The sequence below is a fragment of the Lissotriton helveticus genome, chromosome 4_1 (genome assembly GCF_964261635.1).
Source record: "Lissotriton helveticus chromosome 4_1, aLisHel1.1, whole genome shotgun sequence".
Classification (NCBI taxonomy): domain Eukaryota; kingdom Metazoa; phylum Chordata; class Amphibia; order Caudata; family Salamandridae; genus Lissotriton; species Lissotriton helveticus.
Window position 1 is genome coordinate 293,293,661 of NC_136063.1, and position 21,008 is coordinate 293,314,668.

The 21,008-nt window shown below is 45.7% G+C and overlaps 1 protein-coding gene across 1 annotated transcript in view; it reads right to left on the minus strand.

The window, feature by feature from the left end:
• The window catches only part of FER1L6 (fer-1 like family member 6), a 777,028-nt gene that overhangs the window by 247,549 nt on the left and 508,471 nt on the right, over positions 1-21,008 (minus strand). Inside the window, exons 16-20 of the mRNA XM_078686795.1 lie at positions 19,356-19,446; positions 18,410-18,523; positions 16,257-16,409; positions 8,003-8,183; positions 4,890-5,014 (exon numbers count right to left, since the gene is read on the minus strand). Coding sequence (XP_078542921.1) covers positions 4,890-5,014; positions 8,003-8,183; positions 16,257-16,409; positions 18,410-18,523; positions 19,356-19,446 — 664 coding nt within the window. The remainder of the gene's footprint in view (positions 1-4,889; positions 5,015-8,002; positions 8,184-16,256; positions 16,410-18,409; positions 18,524-19,355; positions 19,447-21,008) is intronic.

The following is a 21,008-nucleotide window of genomic DNA, read 5'->3' on the forward strand; positions in this document are numbered from 1 at the left end:
ACTTAAGCTCCTCTGATTCCCACACCAAGGGGTAGTCAAGGGGGAACTTCTCAGTTTTGTCCGTCAAGGGAAAAAGGGCGGACTTCGAGCAGTTGATCTGTACGCCCGATATGGCACCGAATTTAGTAATTTCGCGCAGAACAGGGTTTAGGTTCTCGCGCGGTTTGTGGATGTAAAGAGTGATATCATCTGCATACAGTGCCACCAGTAGTTGACGTTCTGGGTAGATAAGAGAGCGGTGGTTATGGTGTTGCCGAAGTTTAGCTGCTAGTGGCTCAATCGCGAGCGCGAAGAGGACAGGGGAGAGGGGACATCCCTGTCTAGTGCCTCTATGAATGACGAAGGGGGCCGATCTAGCACCATTCAGTAACACCGAGGCGCATGGGTTAGTGTAGAGTAGTTTGATCCAATCCAAGAAGCTATACGGGATCCCCATCCGCTCAAGAAGAGACAGGAGATAGTCCCATTCGAGGGAATCAAACGCTTTGGTAGCGTCCAGGAACACGGCAGCTGCCTCGCAACGGGGATTAATGTCCTGAAGTACGGCGTGAAGGGTGCGTAAATTGTGGGAGGTCGCCCTGTTAGGGACGAACCCCGCTTGGTCCGGTAAGACTAGGCGCTCCATCAGAAGGTTAAGGCGCGTTGCAAGCACTTTCGCTAATATTTTAACATCAGTATTGAGCAACGACAGAGGCCTATAAGAGTCGCAGTCAACAGGCGGCTTGTCAGGCTTCAAAAGAGACGCTATAAGGGCTTCGCGCATAGAAGGCGGCAGGGTACCGTCTTCAAGGGCAGCGTAATACACCTTTTGCAAGATCGGGGCGAGTAAATGAAGGTAGGCCTTGTAAAAGTCAATTGGTAACCCGTCAGAGCCGGGTGCTTTACCAGATTTCATGGACATGATAGCGTCCTTTATTTCGTCTAGTTCAAGAGCGTGATGTAGAAATTTTTGCTGAGTGGGGCCCAGCCACGCAATGGCCGTGTCATCTAGGTATTGGCGTAGGTCTATTGGTGTCGATCTGTGAGACGTGTATAGAGTGGAATAGTGAAGTGTGAGGATTCGGAGTAGTTCTGGAAGGTCTCTCTGCGGGATGCGGTGTTCATCTAGCAGGGAGGTAACAAAGTTGTTGAACCTAGGGGGTTTGACAGCCGTCGCGAGCGCCCTGCCAGGTCTATCTCCCTCGCCATAGATGCGCGCGGTGTGTTGTTTGCCTATGAACTGTCCCTCCTTGTCAGCAGCCTCTGTGTATGCGGATAATTTTTCCCTAAGGAGGGCGGCAGTAGCAGCATCGCGGGGGTTGCGAGTCCTAATCCGCTCTAGGTCTCGAAGTTCAGACTCAAGTTTATGCAATTCGCCCCGTAGTGATTTAAGGACACCTCCTCCCTTGGCGATGCACCAACCTCGAGCCGTAACCTTAAAGGCCTCCCAGACCGTGGTGAGATCCGGGACTGAACCAATATTACGCTCAAAAAAGTCCTGGATGTCTTGTTCTAGTTCAGCACGGAAAGCGGAGTCCGTAAGGTGGGCGGGATTGAATCGCCAGCTCAGGTAAGGGGAGGTTTCAATGGGTATATATAGCGATATTAGGACTGGGGAGTGATCAGAGAAAGTCCTAACAAGGTGCAGGGCACTGGTCAGCCACGACGCTAGGCTGGCCGAGAGGAACAGGTAGTCCAACCGGGCCCAAGTGGAGTGTACAGCAGAAAAATGGGTACCTTGCTTGAGGGAAGGGTGCAGGTGTCGCCAAGCATCTACATAGTGATGTTCGACTGTGATAGAGGCCAGTGCGCGCTGTGTATGGGAGAAGTGCGCCCCCTGGGGGTGAGACCTATCTAGGGATGGAGCAATGGCTGTATTAAAATCGCCCCCCAGTATGACGTGGCCTATTCCCAGTGTCTGAATCCTTCCCCACATCGTGAGTAGAGGGGAGACGTCATCAGTATTGGGGCCATAATAACATGCAAGCAGGACAGTATGTGAATATAATTGCCCCCAGACCATGCAGTATCTGCCACTGGCATCCGCTTCCGTCCCAGCGGGTGTAAACCGCAGCCCTCGCCGAACAAGGATCACCACCCCCCTGGCATAGTTAGAGTAGGAAGAGAAAACTTTGCAGGAGGCCCACCTAGTCGCAAACGGGGGGGAGCTATCTGGCAGTAGGTGGGTTTCTTGAAGCATAGCAATTGACACATTCTGTCTGTCCAGATAACCCAATATTTGCCTCTTCTTCCTGGGGTCATTTAACCCACGAATATTCCATGACACCAGTCTCAACTGTTGTGTTGGTTGCAGATTTTCTACGTCACCCATTCAAAGACATAACAGATTCCATGACACGTTATACTGTAAAGAAGCACCTTAAATCCGTTGGCGATTCGGCGATGATTCCCCCCACCCAGAGCTCCCCCACCCAACCCCCCCAGTGACCACACAACAAGCGCAGCAAAGACAGTAATATTGACATTCAATTTCTTCCCACCCACACCGGCAACCCCAACTAGCCGGGAATACAACAGCCACCCACCCACCCAACCCCAACGTAACCTGAAAACTAGAAATAGTATGACAGCTGCCCCTCCCCATAGGGGGGAGGGGGTGTACAGGGGCTCGCCCATTAGGGGGATATAGAGCCAGGGGGCACCAGACCTGCCAACCACCTCCTTACTCTCACCCACAGACACCAGGGGTTCCGGGCGTCTATCGTGGGACGGAGGTGGGTGACCGAGCGATCAGTACTTCAATTGACCGGTAATCGTAAAACTGTCAGAGTAATTGCAGCCAGTAGCAGGAAAGTGAAGACGACGAGGGTCGATGTCTCTCCGCTCCTATTCAGTCCTGCTGTGACAGTGGTGAGGAGGGTCTGGAGCGGCGGGCGTGAGGATCAGCATCGTCTTCGCCACCACGGCCTCCCCGTCCATGTTTGAGAAAGTCTTCCACTTGCTGCGGGTTTTGGAAGAAATGCTGTCTGCCTTGGCATGTAACCTTCAACCTGGCAGGGTATAACATGGCGTATGGGAGCTCCAGTGCCTGCAGTTTCTTTTTCACCACCGAGAATTTGCGTCTGGCGTCCTGGACGGAGGCAGTGAAGTCAGGGAAGAAGGAAAGAGACGTATTGCAGTAGTTGACAGTACCCATCTCCCTCGAGCGTTTCAGCACTGCATCCCGGTCCCTATAATTCAGAAAGCGCGCAATAACAGGGCGCGGCGGGGCCCCAGTGGGAGGACGCGCCGCCAGGGACCTGTGGGCCCGTTCGACGATGAAGTGCGGAGAGAAGGACTCCTTACCAAAGAGTTCTATGAGAAGATTCTCCACAAACGTCTCCATTTTGCCAGTGTTGGTAGTCTCCGCGAGGCCCAAAATGCGGACATTGTTGCGGCGGGACCGCGCTTCTAAATCCTCATTCTTATCAGCGATGAGTTTGAGCAATCTGTCCATTTGCGTGACCTGCTTATGGGATGAAGCGGCTCCGTCCTCCAAAGTAGAAATCCTGCCCTCAGCTTCCCTGATGCGACCGTCGTGCTGGTCCAGCTTGGCCACCACGCTGTCCATGCGTAAATTCATGGTGTCTATTTTGGCGTCAATCGTGGAAAGGCTTTGTTTCATACTAAGCAATAAAGTCTTCCAGTCGTCCTCCGGAGGGGTCGACGCCGCAGGACTGCTCCCCACCTCTTGCGCAGCCCCAGTGGGCCGTTTGGATTCAAATGGGATCTTGGATTGACGGGCATCGTTGCGCCCCATGGTGCGTCTGGGCGGCAGCGATGGAGGGGGGGAAAAGAGCGCCAGATCGCTGCAGTGACAGCGCAGTTGTAAGGAGGAGGGAGCGCCCCCAGAAACTACACCTGCGGAGGTATGGAGTCCAAAGGCCACAAATGATGAAAAGACAGCCCTCCCCTCAAATTACAGCGCCAGGCATTCACAGGCTGTGCCACTGGGGTGCTGAGAAGGCCACCATTGCGAGAGAGGGGAGGGGGGGGGTGACTGCCACCCTCGTTGCTCTGACCAGGTGTATGGCGCCGAATCAAAGTCTTGCTGTATAGGCAGAGGCACAAGTGGCGGCCAGGCAGGAGGCAGCTGTCAGTGAGCGTCTGGAAAGTGGAAGGGGGCAGTCTCCCGCTGGGTCGCAGTCCTGCCGCTCAAGGAGGTGGTGGGAGCGCTGCCGAGGAGAGGGGCCCGTCGCCCTGCAACGCGTGTGGGAACTGCGGCGGCGGCCTCACCACAGGCACCCGCCGTCCCGTTGCTTTGGATCCCGTGCAGCCGCCGAGTGAGTCATGCAAGATGGCGGTTGGCGGGAGGAGGCCGGGACTCGGCGGCCTGGCTATGCTGCGGCTCCGCGCTGGTAGGGCCTGGACGGGGACGCGGCAACACCTCGCAGGCAGCGCTCACCTCAGGGCAGTAGCGAGGAGTCCCCGTCAAGGCAGTTGCTGGCCAGCCGGCGGCGGGATGTCCCGGCGATCTGCGCCACTCCGGCAGCGATGGGGAAGGCCTCCCAGCACCGGCCTTTCCCGGCAGGGCAGGCCGGCGGGCAGGAGTCGCGGAAACGGCAGTGGGTCCGCTCAGACTTCCGCGGCCGCTAGCTGCTCGCCGGGTGGGGTGTTGCGAGAAAGGAAGACACCGCCGTGTAGAGGTCGGCAGCGCGAAGGCAGGCAGGCAGCATTCAGGGCTGAGCGCCCGGTCAGGATCTCTGAAGGATAGGCGAGATCGCTCGGTCGAGCGGGAGCCTCACAGCAGTGCGGCCATCTTGGTCCGGCGCCACCTAGCGCCCCCCAGCTTTATAATAAAGTTGTATCACTAGATGTGGCTTCATGCTACCAGAGAGGCACACTGTAAGCTTTCAAGTTTTCCCATATTGTAGTAATTTAATATTGCTTATAAACAGCTGTTCCTTTACCTTTGTTGTCTGACAATGTGAGACGTAGGTCACCTTGGCAAAGGGGTCTGACAGTCCAGTGTTATCAGCAGCAATTAATCCCCTGGCCTGGTACATGTGGGCTCTCAGCTGGAAAGTGTGTTGTTCTGCACAATGCAATACAAAATGAAATCAAATCAAATACAATCAGCGATATCAGATCACACAGCACTTCTTACTACCTTGATCTGGCACCAGTAGTAAGTGGTTGGGTTGTACATAATAATCAATTTTGTTTCTGTTTTACTGTGACATTGACTTCTCTCACCAATATGCCTTTTGAAACTAGAATTGAATCAACTTAGTTATTAACATATATTCGTAACACTTGCACGCATTACAGGTGTGTGTTTGTATCCAACTAAATGGTACCTATTTTATTGCACTGGAAAAAGGATCGCCTGGTATTAGAACCAGTGACCATGGGGTCAAACCCAGATCCCCACAGTCGATGCCTTATTTCGCTGAACCATCAGACTCAGTAGTTAATCTGTAGTTAGAACTCCACTGATGCTTCTCTTTCCAGACTTGTGTGAATCAGCACATATTATTAGCAAGGTAGATTTCCTAGGGCAGAATATCTATATTTAATGTATCTTGTTGTGGTGGAGGCACAAGATTGACAAAATGCCAAGGTTAGTACTGAGATCAAAAGTGATCTAACCACAGATCTGAGGGAACCCTTGAATAATATGAGTAAGGGTAAGGCAGTTACTATAAAACATCCCACAGATTTTTTACTTCAAAACTATGCTGAAAGAATGGGGACACTTTTGGAAGTTAAGGATTCCTATGTGAGGGTGACTCCCAACCTTTTACAACTATTAAGGGATTTTGCATGGTTATTGGAACAATAATTCCACTTTTTCATTAATGAGAACTCTAAAATTTCAGATTTATGCAGTCAGCTGAAGGTTCAAAAAACCCTATAGATTCACCTATGAGACCTGCTGTCTCCAGTCTGAATGCTGTCACAAAACCTTTAAGTAAATACATTGATGTATTTCTTAGGCTGTTGGTTCAAATGTACACATTATATATCAAAGACACTACAGACATGTTATCAAATATTGAGGACCTCAATTTCAGAGGGGAGGGTGAAATCTTAGACACGCTTGACATTACTGCTGTATACACATATACAATGCAGGATGATTCCACTGAAGTATTGGAAGATATTCTGTTTAGGCACCTACTTCCTGAGAGGCCATCAACTCAATTTACCCAGATCTGTAGAGAAACAATTCGGAAGAAATATATTGTTATATACAAGGATGAACGATCACTTATACAAATAAAAGGAACGAGTATGGGAGCTACTAGTGTTTGTTGTCTAGCTTGTCTGCATATAAGTACATTTGAGAACAGAAAGATGATCAAGAGGTGTTAAAGAGAGCAAGGCTTTTCAAAAGGAACATATTAAGGCTAAGAAATATGTTCAATTATTATTTGCATGTGCCACTACTTTTTCTAATTTTAGAAGAGAGTAAAAATTGGACGGTTTGAAATGGAGCTAACAATAACTACATAAAGTAACCCCTATTTGCGTGTAGGAGAAACATAAACATAAACCCAAGTTCGTACATACTTATTGTAAGCAAGATTTGAAAAAGCATTCTTATACCAATTATAGAAAGTTTGAGTTGAGGATCATGTTGCACTTTTTATATGGTCATGAGGATTTAAATGTGATCTGTCCTAAAAGAGGGCATGAAGAAGTGACCATGACCCTTTGATGATGTAAAAAAGTACCTATGTAGTTGTGCACATACAACAGTGGCTTGTATAGTGGAAACCAATATAGAGAATACTTGTGACTGAACATAAATTATCCCTGAAGACACAAAGGATGCAGTAACTTCAAATACTGCATGAAATTATTTTTACAGAAAGTAGTATAATAGAGAGAATATCCCTCTCCAGAAATGACCCACAATATATCTGGGGGTTCAGTTTGTAAATGTTTAGTAATGCAATTTGGTAGGTAAGGTTTTTTTCATAGCAAAGGGGCATATTGCTTGAGGGACCATATCAAAGACTATCAGAAGAGAGGAAGATAGGCCAGAATAAAGTTTGAACATCCTTGCCAATTGGCCAGGAGCCTCAAGGAGTCTTTCATGTATTAAAGTACCACAGCATAGTATGTTTGTGAATGGCACTAATGCCTTTTCTTATCAATTACTGTTCCATTTCTTCGCGCTGCAATAGTATGTTTTAGCTAGATTTGATTAATGTAATGTTGTCCTTTCTTTCTATGCATTGAAGTTACTCTGCCTTTTCAACTTAAAGATGGGAGTTTTGGGGAACATATTAATAATGGCAGCTTGTCATCTCTGCTTACACTTTGGAACACAATCCTTTAATAAATGCTACAATGATTGTGTTCACAATCGAAAAGAAGGTTGTGTCTCTTTGATGTGGCCAGTAGGATGGTGTATTCGTGTGTTGCCCAAAGTGGTAGAAAAGGATGGTGGCCAGACTTGAGGTAATGGTTGCATAAGATTAAGCTGGCAGTATCAGCTCAGGGCTAGAAGAGGGCATCATGCCCCTCTCAACAACTTGTGGGGAAGTACACCTAAAGTACATATATGCCTGTTGTCAGCTGGGGTTTGGGGTGTTTCTTGTTTGCCATAGTCCTTGAGAGAATGATCGAAGGATGCAAGGGAGAGCCAACATGTCAGTACTGTGCTGGCAGTCTATCACCTTCAATAAGATATTCCAAAGATAAATACATTTAAAGTATTTTCACAAAATTATATAATCTTGATAACGAGACATATAGTAATGTAGTTTAGTTGTTGCAAATGTCTGCATTACTTAGGGGCTTGTTTTAGAACTCGGTGGAAGGGTTACTCCGTCACAACAGTGACAGATATCCTGCCCATTCAAATATAAATCCCATTGTATCCTCTGGGATTTATATTTTGGCCGACGACATGTCCATCACCGGTGTGCCGGAGAAACCCGGTTACTGAGACCCAAATCAGGCCATTAGTCACAATTGCTTTTTAGCTGTAGCATTGATTTACACCATTGGTGAATAATCCGATACTCTCATGCTAGTTGAACATTAGACAGTATACTTTTTGTCTTACCTTTGTAGACTACACCTGCTGGTGAAGAACCATGGTGCCCAGCAGCGTCTGGGTGCATTTCCAGCTCATAACCCACAGGAAGGTTGTCCAGGATCACATAGGAATATTTAATGGGTCCAAGCCAAAGATACACATCCACTTTAGCCTGAACATTCCAGCCAGGAGGACGTTTTCCTGGCAGCTAAGGAAACACATACCAAACATTTTTCTCAATGAAAGTCAGGCAACAAAATATTCAGATCATGGTTCGTTTTTAATGAAAACATTTTGTGATCATTTATTAAGAAATGGTCACTTATTTAGTGTGAATAAAGCACAATTATGTATTGGCACCTAATTTCCTCCTTACCAATTTTGAAGCACAAATTAAAAGCACAATGAATTGTGTCACATTTAATCAGAATGATTGTAACAATTGCCTTCATAACATTTACATACAATATGTAAAGACATATTTAAAAGGCACTCCAATTTCATACTTCAAAATGCAGTTTTGTTTGATAATATCATATATATGTTTCTCACAATATTATTTGTCATTTGTATGTTGTTATACATTACATGCCTGCACAATTAAACCTTCAAACATAGACAATACTGCATGAACCGTTTTAATAAACCCAATTACAGCCTTAATCATGACCAAGTATGTGATGTTTCACAAGATACATATTCCAATAATGCTTTTTTCTGAATAATCAAAGAAAACAGCTAACACGTGTTTCACAACACTTGTCCCTTTTTCAAGGCCTAGATTGCAGTTCCACTCCTCTTTCATTCAGTAACCTGTGATTGATTGGATAACTTTTTTGTTATAACCGAATAATACTTGAAGACTTCATATAGGTTCAAATCTGAACATAAAACATAACTAACAGAAATCAACCAATCCTTCATTTCCATGGCAAGATGTTAACTGTTCAGCAACAAGGTGCACTCCCCATCCCTTTTCTTCAGAGCACAGAAAAGTTCATGATTTCTGGAGGTTTACAAAGTGAGTCTGGAATTTGACAATCACGTCATTCAAATATGTAAAACGGAAATTTAGTGGTTAAGAAAATCAAATTATTGTAGTAAGGACATTGATATGATTATGCACATTACTAGTGCCACAACTGTGTTGCCGCTGCAGTGGTCATCCTCCCGCCCACCATCTCCCTTGGGCCCCTTTTTCAGAAGGCAGGATGTGCTGCCTCCTCGACACTGAGTTCTGCAGGGAGAATCCCTTCAGCCCCAGTGTGCTACTACCCTTCCTGAGGAGCAGGGGCGTAACACAGGCCCCCGCAGCCCACGTGGTGCGGGGGGCGGGCCCTAGCTCCAAGGGGCCCCCTCGGCACTGAACTCTGGCCGGGAGAGCTCCTGATTGAGCCCGGAGGGGGCCCCCTAAGTACCGTGCAGGGAGGCCCACTCACTTTTCGTTACGCCAGTCCTGAGGAGACCTTCTACAATCATCTCCATGGGGGTCTCCTCTACGAGATGCATGCAGCGTCTCCAGGCTCCTCCTTCCCAGGGTTCCTCAGTGGAGGTCCTTGGGAAGGTATACTTCCCAATTCAAAATGGCCACCATGTTTTTCAAATCTGCAACAGTTTTCCAAAACCAAGAGTAGGACAGCTTGTTTGACATCATTTCTTGCTTTTTTGCTATAAAGGGGATGAGCCTTGTACTCCTCGTTTCACAACGCTTCAAGCAGTACTTAGTTGTGTTCTTCGCTCTAGATCTTTTCATGGATTGTTTCCTTGTGTTTCTGTTCCTAGTTTTCTGACTTCTTCTGCCTCTCTTCAGGCTCCTTGCTAACTCTCCAGCTCCTGCTTCAAGCATCCTCTTGGTAAGTTTGGATTTTCCTTGGTCTGTATTTTCTTTGAGCTGCGTGGCTTTTCTTTGAGGTAAAACTTGGCAGACTCCAGAGCCTCACCACCATCTGGAGGTTTTCTGATGTTGGGGCTCCTTATGAGGGTCATTTTTTGATTGATGGTAATTAGTGTCAGTGGAGACATGCCTACTGGAAGGGGTCAACCTTTTCTCTGGCTGTGAAAACTGTGAAGACCTGGACGTCGGATACTAAAAGTAACCTGAGATACTCCACCAGGTGTAGTTATTGTGACAGTTTGCGACGACCAACATTCAATCTGACATCTGAAGCTCAGGTGCGCCAGTGAATCAGATGCATGCCTTGGTTTAGGCAGTTCAATAGTAGATGAGAGACCTACAACAACTGCATGATAAACATTGTTCTCTATGTTAGACTATTGCTACAAGAACTGCAGATGTTCAAATGGTTTCCCCTGCGACTCCAAGATTTTCTGGGGACCCAAACAAAGTAAAGGAATTTCTGGATTCACTGACGGTGATCTTTGCCTTCCGCATGGTGAAATTCTCACAAGATCGAGATAAGGTCGGAAATCTAATCAGTGCCTTGTCAAGGCTTGTGTTAGCTTGCATGACCCCCTTTAGTGGTACTGTCATATAGTTATGCTTTGCCTATATGCTGTGTTAAGTTAGCATGAGCTTATTAGGAGTTTAAACGCCATTTTACCTTTTTGCCGCTTCTGCACACGACACATAAATGTTATTGTAGCTTTGAGCCTAGTAGAGTGTTTTTGATTCACACACGAATAATATGTTGTTACTCTGATATCAGCTTTGCTTAGTGAGCCGTGTCTGTACAGTGAGTGCTGAAGCCTTCAAGGATATCTCGACACAGTTGTTGTGAGGTCTGATCTTCGCACCTTCCTAGACATAACATACATGCAGCTACGGCCAAATTCAGGCTTTAGGCGCGTTTTATATTGCCTTGCAAAGAGCATACACACACACTTGATGGTGCTTCGCATGCAGAGAGCTGGTGGAAGATGATGTGATCCCTTACCACTAAGATTTGAGGTATGGGCCCGCCCTGCTAAAACCCAAAGAGACCTTCTTAGATATAATATAATATACTAGCTAGGGAGGGTGAGAATTAGGTGTTGTTTAAACCTATTCATTTTAGCATTTTAACATGCTTTCACCTTTTGTATTCTATGGACTAGTAACTATGCTGATTACTTTGTTTCTTATAATATGTTTGCTTGTATTAGCTAAGATACTGCGTTTGAGAACACTGCATTAGTAAATAAACATTTCAAATATGCACGCGTCCTCTTTTACTCCTTGTTCTGGATTGAACTGATTGTATAACGAAAGAGTGTTCATGTGTTCCACGTTACCTGAGGTATTCTAAGTCCATGTTCTGGTTTGTCTAAGCTTTGGGAGTTTGTAATGACCAATGAGGCACTGTAGCTAGTCTGGTAGGGGATTTTGGGTACTAAGGTTTTGGCACACCCTAACTCACTGAGGTTCCAAGTCTTTATGCACAGTTCTGTAGGAGAACGGAATCCCTGCGACAGTACTTTCCAATTATGCCACTTTTGTGGCTGCTTCTAAAAAATTGTTTGAGAGCCCTGATCTGAAGCATTGTGGCAAAGAGGCTCTTAGTCATATTAATCAAGATGGATAGAATGTTTTGTCTTATATCACACGATTCTGCCAGCTAGCAACTAAAGTCTTTTGGGTTTTGAATGGACCTTTTGGTCTCTTTTTCGCAGGGAGTTGATCGAGCAAATTAAAGATAAAATGGTTCATTCCATCCACTGGCCACCTTTGCAGGTCTGATGGCTCAAGCTTTGATGATCGAACATCAAATGCAAGAATGCCCGTTCAAAAGATGAAAGACTTGAATAAATCCAACAGTGGGAAGCTCTTTGCCGGTACCTGTTCGAACTAAGATATCCCTGGAATGATCCTCGGCCTCCACCAGAGAAGAGCCATTAAAAATTGGCGCAGCCCATGGCTCACTCTGAGAAGTTGAGTGAGCCCATTGGCAAAATAATGGTCTCTGTATGTCAGAACACCTAAGCTGAACCTGTCTGCTTCAAGGCCCTCAGTATATGTCAGACCCGGTCCCTTGCCTTTCCCATTCCAGGTTGAGCGACCTAAGGTGAACTCAGGAAGGATTTCCAAACTTCTAGATTGTTGTCAGTGGGCAGCAGGTTATACCTCCATGAATACTGGGCTAAGGAAGCACAAATTATATTGAATCACAAAGGAATCTCTTGAACAGGAACACACTGTGGATATTACTCTGCTGACCTTTGGACATGTTAAAGAAATGGCCACTCCTCTAAGACTGACTTTCGGATCCCAGGATCCCAAGAATTGGTCTCTTTTGATCTCATATAATCTCCCAATCAAATAATAATTTTGAGGATTGCATAGTAAATGGCCATAATCTGTATATGAAGTGGGAAATCCAAACCATATCCCTATTTTTTCACTTCTGTTATTTTACGGTTAACCGTCTGAGGGCCATTGGACTACTAAAGAACTAAAGAGCAATCATTCATATGCTAGAATGATAAGTACCTTCCAAGTAATTCCATTTCAATATCTCCACATTTCCGAAAAGCCTAGGGAACTAGGGGCCCGATGTCGGTCGGTCGGTAACGGCCGAAAATCGGTATTTTCGGCCGTTACCGACCGGTATTTACAAAATGGTATGTAGGGCGGCATATTTTTAAAGATTCTGTAAATTTACCGATCGGTAAATTTACCGAATCTGTAAAATACCGAATCGGTATTTTTACCAAATCGATAATTTTGATATGTAGGTGGGACTCTTCTGAGTCCCACAACCCTTACCGAATCTGTATTTTACCATCAAATATATTTGATGGTAAAATACCGATTCCGGTGTGCATGCACATGTGTGCATGCACACCTGTGCCATATGACAGGCAGACCTGCCCTTAGGGCAGGTATGCCTGCCACATGGCACCCGAGCCTCTTTTGGGGTTGCCAGAGGGTGTCAAAGTGACACCCCCTGCACCCTTGTGGAATTCGGTATTTACCGATTCGGTAAATACCGAATCGGTAATGCCCATTCATTCCTATGGGCTTTGCAGCCCATAGGAATGAATGGGCATTACCGGTTGGTATTTACCGAATCGGTAAATACAGATTTTTACCGATTCGGTAAAAGGAACATCTGGATGTTCCTACATATCCACCCCTTATATTTACCGATTTTTAATTACCGAATCGGTAAAATTCGGTAATTAAAAATCGGTAAATCTATTTTACCTACATCTGGGCCTATGTTTACCCTCCCATCGAGAATTTGAATGTGCCAATCCAACTGATCCTGGAGCTATCAGTCCTTTTGGAAAATGTATTCTATTTCTGAGCCTGAGAAGAAATTCCTCCAGCAATATTAGGAAGAAAATCTACGCAGTGGCCTCTTAGCATGATCTTCATCTTCTGCAGGAGTTTTGGGGCCCGATGTAGGTAAATCTTTTTTACCACTTCTTAAATACCGATTCATACCGAATCGGTATTTAAGAAGTGGTAAAAAAGAGGAGGGGAGATGTAGGTATTTCAGATTCGGTAAATACCGAATCGTTAAGATTCGGTATTTACCAATTCTGTAAATACCGAATCGGTAATGCCCATTGATTCCTATGGGCATTGAAGCCCATAGGAATCAATGGACAATACCGAATCGGTATTTACAGATTTGGTAAATACCGATTTCAGCAAGGGTGCAGGGGGTGTCACTTTGACACCCTCTAGAACCCCAATACAGGCATGTGTGCCATGTGGCACACAGACATGCCCTAAGGGCATGTCTGTGTGTCACATGGCACAGGTGTGCATGCACAGATGTGCATGCACGCCTGAATTCGGTATTTTACCACCCAATAGGATTGGGTGGTAAAATACCGAATTCTGAAGGCCTGTGGCACTCTGACATGTGCCAGCTACATCTGCATTTACAGAATCGGTATTTTACCGAGTCTGTATTTACCGATTCGGTAATTTTACCGAATCTGTAAATACAGAATCGGTAAAATACCGATTCTGTAAATGCATGCCCTACATCTGAAAACCCTAATACCGGTCGGAAACGGCCAAAATCGGCCGTTTCCGACCGGTATTAGGGCTCCTACATCTGGCCCTTGGTGTTGTGTTGTGCCCTAGTGTACTCAGTAATTATTCTATAGATGCCTACAAATGGTGCTACATTTTCAGCCAATAGGAGCGCTTTCCTTAAAGTACAGGTGACAAACAGTTATTTACCTCCGTCGCAGGTGGAAAAATGCGCTTCTACAGTTGTTCGGCAATTTGAGACACCTGCCGGCACTGTGTAGTGGAAGAGGCCAGTCTAAAATTAGCACTTTCAGTGCACACTTTAAGTACATAGGCTATTGGGCTGGAAGACTAACAGACTGGATTGCATTTGGCTGTGGTCAGGTCCCGAATTAATTGTCCACCTGAGCGGAGAGTCTGAATGTGAGTGTGTTCGGCTTTTATCATAACATTAATAAAATATTTGCAAACGTATTCTTTGCTCTGTTTGAATTCTCTGACCTTTAATTAGTTTCCCTTACCATTTCAGGTTCTCTTCACATTCTTAACATAAAAAATTTAACTTTTATCGCAATTGTTCTGACATTTGGCAAATTTATCGCATCTCACACCCTTTTCATCATAAAGATGTTGCTATGTGCATTCAGCATTTCCTGCTTAGCAGGAAACTATTTAATTCAGTGGTTAGTATCATCTGCTGGTCCTGCCAGATGATTTCAAAGCTCGTAAACTGATAGCATTGTTGCAATAATGGTTGTTTTAGTCATCTTTTAGAGGTGCACTGATCATGATGATACTCCTTTTCACTATGACCAGTTATGTGAAAGGATATCTATTTATGGGTGAAGCGGTTGAATATAAATGCATGTAACAAGACATAACATAATGTATACAATCTACAGGCAAAAGGATGTGCTGGAGCAGCTGCAGTACTGATACTTCCGTGGCCCGTATTACATACAGGGCACACTATCGTTGGTTGTGCCATGGTGCACCTTTAAGTAGATGTGCCCGGGGCAAGCAGGGACAGAACACCCTATTGCAATGAGTGCACTGCACATAGAGGAGCCACAAGCTTGCGCCTGCCCGGGGGTAGCGCATTCGGTGAAATAGTTCAAAGAGGCTCTGCGTTTCTCTGTGCAGGCGGCAGCCCACCTGCTCTTTGAAGAGGGGTTAGAGATCCCCTTGCAGCTGGGTGAAGTAAGTGGCTGCACCCACCTGCAGGGTGATCCCTGGGGCATCATCAAAACCATCTCTCTTCCTCCAGAAGGCTGCCCTCAGGGGGCGCACTTACAGTGTGCCACCTTTTTGCGGCACACTGTTAATGCGTCTCCTAAGGGCCCGTTTGCCTCTGCACTCATGTCCGTAATGTGGCGTGGGCACAGGGGCAAAGTGATTCCTTTATTTGTATGGGGCCACGCCCCCGTGCAAGTGAGGGAAAGGCCTCTGAAGATAGCGCTGGTGCTACATGTTTGCCATCTCTATCAGTATTAACCCCTTGGCCGCTGCGGTAATTACGCCGCGGCGCCAGGGGGCAGGGGGGCCGCGCGGCACCGCCATGCTCGTGACGGAACCACTCCGTCACGAGCTGCGGTGGCGCTGTGCTTGTGACGGAATGGTTCTGTCACGAGCGCGCAAGGGGTTAAAGAAAGGGCCCCACAAGTATGGGCCAGGGGGTCAGAAAAGCTGGTGCACAAGCCCATTATGCCCTGGGGCACTATCTGTAATTCATCCACAGATGCCCTTAAGTTACCACCGCGCTCAGAATGTCGGCCCAATGCTGTGTACCATTTGTCCGTGTCTCTATCTCCATTTATTTTCTTGAAAAGTTTCATATAGCACAAACATGACCCTCGCGGGTATCAGCGCGCTTAAATGGCTACTGGTTCTCTTTTCATTGCCTGAAAATGTGCACCTAATAAAGGCTCTCGAATGATTTAATTTATTAACTTTCACAATAACAGGTTTCGGGAAATAAAACGATATTATTGGAAATGGCATTTTTAAGCTGAAACCACAATTGTAGCCGACATTAAATCTGAGGCGACCACAGTACAGCGCCCATCAGTGCATGGCATTTCGGCATCAAATTCTAATTATGGAAACAATAATTTTTTGATATATCCTGAAATAACACTGAGCCTGGGGACATGCACAGAGGCTGCCTGGCTCCTCTGTAATGGCCCCTGCTCAGCCCATCAGAGATTGCAATCTGCCGGCACCGCACAGTAATACACTTTACAGCCATTTAAGGAAAGCATGGGTCAGTGCGCGTGGTCCCCCGGGGGACTGTGTAGCATGTCTACCATTGCAAAGCAGCACATGAAGATAGTCACATGAACGATGACTCACTTTGAGGAAGTGGGTTTTGATCTTGCCACAGTGGTTGCCCTTCTCTTCCAGCACGGGCGAGTACAGGACGTCCTTCGAGGGGATGCGGGCGTAGGCCACCCTCTTGTTGTTGCTGAGCATCCAGATGAACACGTCGGGCACTGTGTGTTGTGGCTGTTGGAAAGGAAGTAAATCAAACGGTTAAGCCTCTGTGTTTATTTATTAAGGACAAGCTGTTCAACGATAGAAGTTATGCAGTTAGTCACCAGTCAATCAAATCTTTCAACCTGAAAAGACTATTCATACACACAATGGCTGGGTCCATGTATGCTAGACACAACGCTGACATGTGGCGGGTGGTGGTTTGTACCAAAGAAAGTTTTAACTTTCCCAGAAGCTGAAGTTGAAGGCTCCATCTAACAATATCAAAGGTGGTATTGGAGGACACTTGTAGTCCAGCATCTCTGGTGTAGTACCCATCTCTGGGGGCTCTCGCACACCCGCAACCGGGACAGCAACAGACTGGAAACAAAAAAAGTGTGAAAAAAGAAAGACAAAGCAGCAGGCCTTTTCCATCTATGCACACAGAACCCAGAACAATGTCCCTGGATCCATCAGGACCGCCCCAACCCTGCTACTATTTTGGAAAGAGTTAAAGACGTACTTCTGTAAACATCACCACATCACAATACAGTGATCTCTCAGAAAGCAGTTACCTCTCCACTCACTCTTTGAGTATATTTGTGCCTTTGATCCTGTACGAGCCTTTACTGTCGATGATCACACTATACAAATAACATAAGGATATACATATATGCGTCGTCTCTCACTCGGATTTGTCCTGAGATGAAAAGTTGGGCCTTCTCAGTATCTTGAGGGTTGAAGCAGATACAGTATAGCAAAATGGCAACCATACATGAAACAAATATGAATTCCTAGTAAATGTTGAGCCTTTGAAAAGAGGTAGCACCTTTATAAACATCTAAAGTACAGTAAAAATGAAAAAAGATGGCGATTGGGATGTCTAGCCCTATTGGTACCCAAGATATTGAGGACAGCAGGTTTCTGGTTAAGGCGCTTTTCCATGGTTCGTGGGTCTTTTCATAGTTAATTCTGTAGTTCTTTCCCATAATGCCTCTCGTAGGATGTAATGGCCCAACATTATGATATGAAATTTCAACTCTATTGACAGCTCTGGGTCTATTCAGAGTACTTTGACATTTCCACATGGTCAAGGGATCAGTTAAGGGGTTACAGCTATTCAGAGTTACGGGATAGTAAAATCTAATACTACTCATAGAGTAGATCTGTAAGGCTAGTTCATCTCCTTTAATTTGCATATTGCACAGATCAGGAAGCACCATCCATGTTCGATTGCAATTCAGTGTATCGGCTGCCCGGTCACCAACACTTCTGCATGGGCCCTGGCTCCTTGCTCCAGGAGGGCAGGGACTGAGGGCACCATTTCTCAACTTTTACAGCAGGCCGCTCACAGGCTGGGCTTGCTGGGTGTCCTGTGCCGGCCCTTCCTCTCCTACCTGTCTCTAACAAGGCATCATGGCATGCTAGGGCCTCACCACTGCACCCAGGGTATTCTAGATGTCCCAGGAAGAGCTGTGGTGGGCCTGCAGGACTTCTGACAGGTACCAAAAGTATACCCTAAAACTAACACAAGCCTGTGTTTATCATTGGTGGACCATGCATCCTCCACACAAGCAAGGCATTTCAGCTCCCCCCCATGAACTCTACATGTAGCCCAGTTACCAAGGTAACTAAGCAAGCATTGACATGGGTAAGGAAAGAGGTCAAACATTAAGCCCATATTGGTTGCCATGTTCAGGTAATATGAAAGAGGGTAGTGGGATATTTCTGACAGGAATATTTCATCTGGTAGCTGAATTTACGTGCCTGATTTAATGTTTTGTGGTTAAAAAAAATAGACAATAAAGGCATCAGGTGGTAAAATGAAATGCAAAAACCAAGTGAGTGAGTGTAATTAATGCTCAATTCATAATGAGTATGAAATAGTGCTTCTTTGACACTACATCGCTAAGCCACTAAAACGTGATATGAGACGATGAGAACCAACACCATATCTAGCATCGTAATCCATCCTTCATCAGGGCATCAGTTTAGTAATAACAAGAGAGCTTGTCTATATTTTTCAATCCTACCTCATCGATCAGGAAGCGGATTTTTTCAATGTCACTTTGAACTTCACGCATCATGTCACTGTTGGACATCTTCTTCTGTTTTGTAATTGCACTGGCAACACTTGACATGGCCTCCTGAAAAGAAAAACGACCAACAGATGAACAAGTAATTCCCCAGTGAGTTGGCACTATCACTCACTTCACTATCTGTGGAACATCGGCTTCACTCTTCGTCTCCACAGTCAGGAGGGACGCAAGCAATCTAAGTCATGTCAAAGGCTTCTTTTCATCAAATGCCAAATTGACTCTCCCAATTGGAGGACGATTGAATAGCTGTCGAGTCTAACATTTGAACCTCGTTTGATATTGGAGTATGTTGGATACACACAGAGCAACTCTGTGTTAGGAACCTTTCGCCATCCGCCGAACATGGTCAGATCCAATACTCAGGCGGTGATTGGTCTAAGTACTCATCAAAATGAGAGGGCCTTCTCGACCTAGTCCATGATGGAAGGACTGGAATGTGTAATTGTGTTCATTAATTGACCCTGATGAAAGAAGTAACCCAGCCAAATGTGTCTGTACGTTGTTTTGCTTGTGTTTCATTCGAGAAAGGGTGGAGGACACAGCATCTCCTAAAGCCAATGAATAACCTTCTCTTTCTCATGAGAAATGCAGATTTCAAGGTTATCAGATAATTATTGGCTTAGCAGAAGTGGATGGACAGTTTCCATTGGCTCTTGAAATGTGGAAAACATGACCAGTGGTTCACGTGAGGGCGTGGGTGCCATCTGCCCCAGCACACAGGAAGAAGAAACCGACAAAACATTGGAGCACACCCACTGAAAGAGAACACACGCAGCAAGTGAAGGGTCCACGCCTGCAGGAATGCTCTCCTGGATTGGTTTGTACTGATTAATGTACAGCTGGTGGATTGTAAGTTGATTAGATGATGTGTGTATCTTACCAGTTCTTGCCTGCACAATGTCACTCTTTTTTTGTCCAGAGCAGTCTGATTGGGGGTTTTCGATTTTTTCTCCACAATGCCACTGAAGGCTCTGAAACAGAGAATAGCAACACATGATAAAGAGACACATACTTCGTGGGCCACAAACTCACGTCTTTCCTAAGAGTATAACCAAACCCTTGATGCTGGCACACGAGATCTAAATACGCTGCGCTACAATCAAGGACTGACTGCTATTTAAGGGTTCGCGTCGCTCATCTGATGGTTTATTTTGGTGTCGGCAAATTAATGAGCTGTTATCGTTTGCAAATGCGTTTGTCGCTCACAGCTGGATGTGTAGGGCTTTAAAAAAACACTGGGAGCGTGTGCGTGGTGTCACTGCCGGAAACGATCACGTGAAAGTCGGGAAAACATAAAACATCGTTATAAACCTACTGCATCTCTTTGCCCTTTGTGTTCAAATCATTTTTTTATTAAACAATAACAAAAATGATAGCGGCAAGAAGGCATCAGTAGAATTACAGTCGTATTACAAGGATACCGCAATCAAACATGGATTGTTACATAAAACAATGCATAAATACAGTAAAGGAAAATAAAGTACCAACATTGCATTCTACAGTTGTATATAGTTCTGTAAAGCCCTCCATCCAAATCTAGCCATATAGTACCATTTATACTTTATCGTTCCTGCTTTGTGTATCTAAGATTGTCAAGCCCGTGAGCACAGGGTATAGCCATTACAGTTCATGCAGCATGCACCCCACAGTTTACTGAGTATGGACCTCATAGTTAGTACTTCAGGGTGGGTCGAAGATGAAGGAGGCCTTATCCAAGGAAGACCATAATTTTTTGTTGGTAACCTGCCATGGTGATGAGTGTAAAGCGGGATTGTCAGTGCCCCTAATGCAGGACAGCCATTCCCTCCATGCATTGAAGGAGACCTCACCCGTTGATTTCCAATTGCATAGGATCACCTTGCATGCTAATGTTAGTAAAAGATCCAGGAGCTGGCGGTCATGGTCCCCCTTTAATAATGGGTCTAAGGCTCCTAGGAGAATGTAGATGAATTCCCTTGCAGGATGTATGTCAAACGTGTGCCCAATGTAGTCAAAGATTTTTGCCCAAAAGGTGTGAAGCATGGGGCAATCAAACAACATGTGCGGAAGGTCACCAACACCAGAGGAGCAGTTCCAGCAATTCGGTGTATCCCGCAGGCCAACCTTAAATAGTCTTTGTGGGGTCCAGAATGCCCTGTTAATAATCATATACTTGGTCTGTGATAGTATCGGCGATACCTTGTGCGTGAGTGCTGAAGCATGTATCCTGACCCAGTCTATACTTCTGCCAGTGTTGTTTGGTTCTGATTCCCATTTGATCTCATTGCGCCTCATCGACTTGTTGGCCGTTGGCGCGAGTAGTTTATATATTTTTGAGACAAAATGTCCAGAGGATTGAAAGTGGGGTAGCATAGCTTTTAGCCAAGGCGTCACTAGCTTGAATGTTTTAGTGGATAGGGCTGACTTTAGCTTCAGGAAAGCATAAAAGTCAATCGGTAACAGGGAGTGTCTAGCCTGCAGAGTCGAGAATGGCAGTGGCATATTATTTTCATGTAGATCAGCAACCACATTAATACCTTTATCAGACCATTGG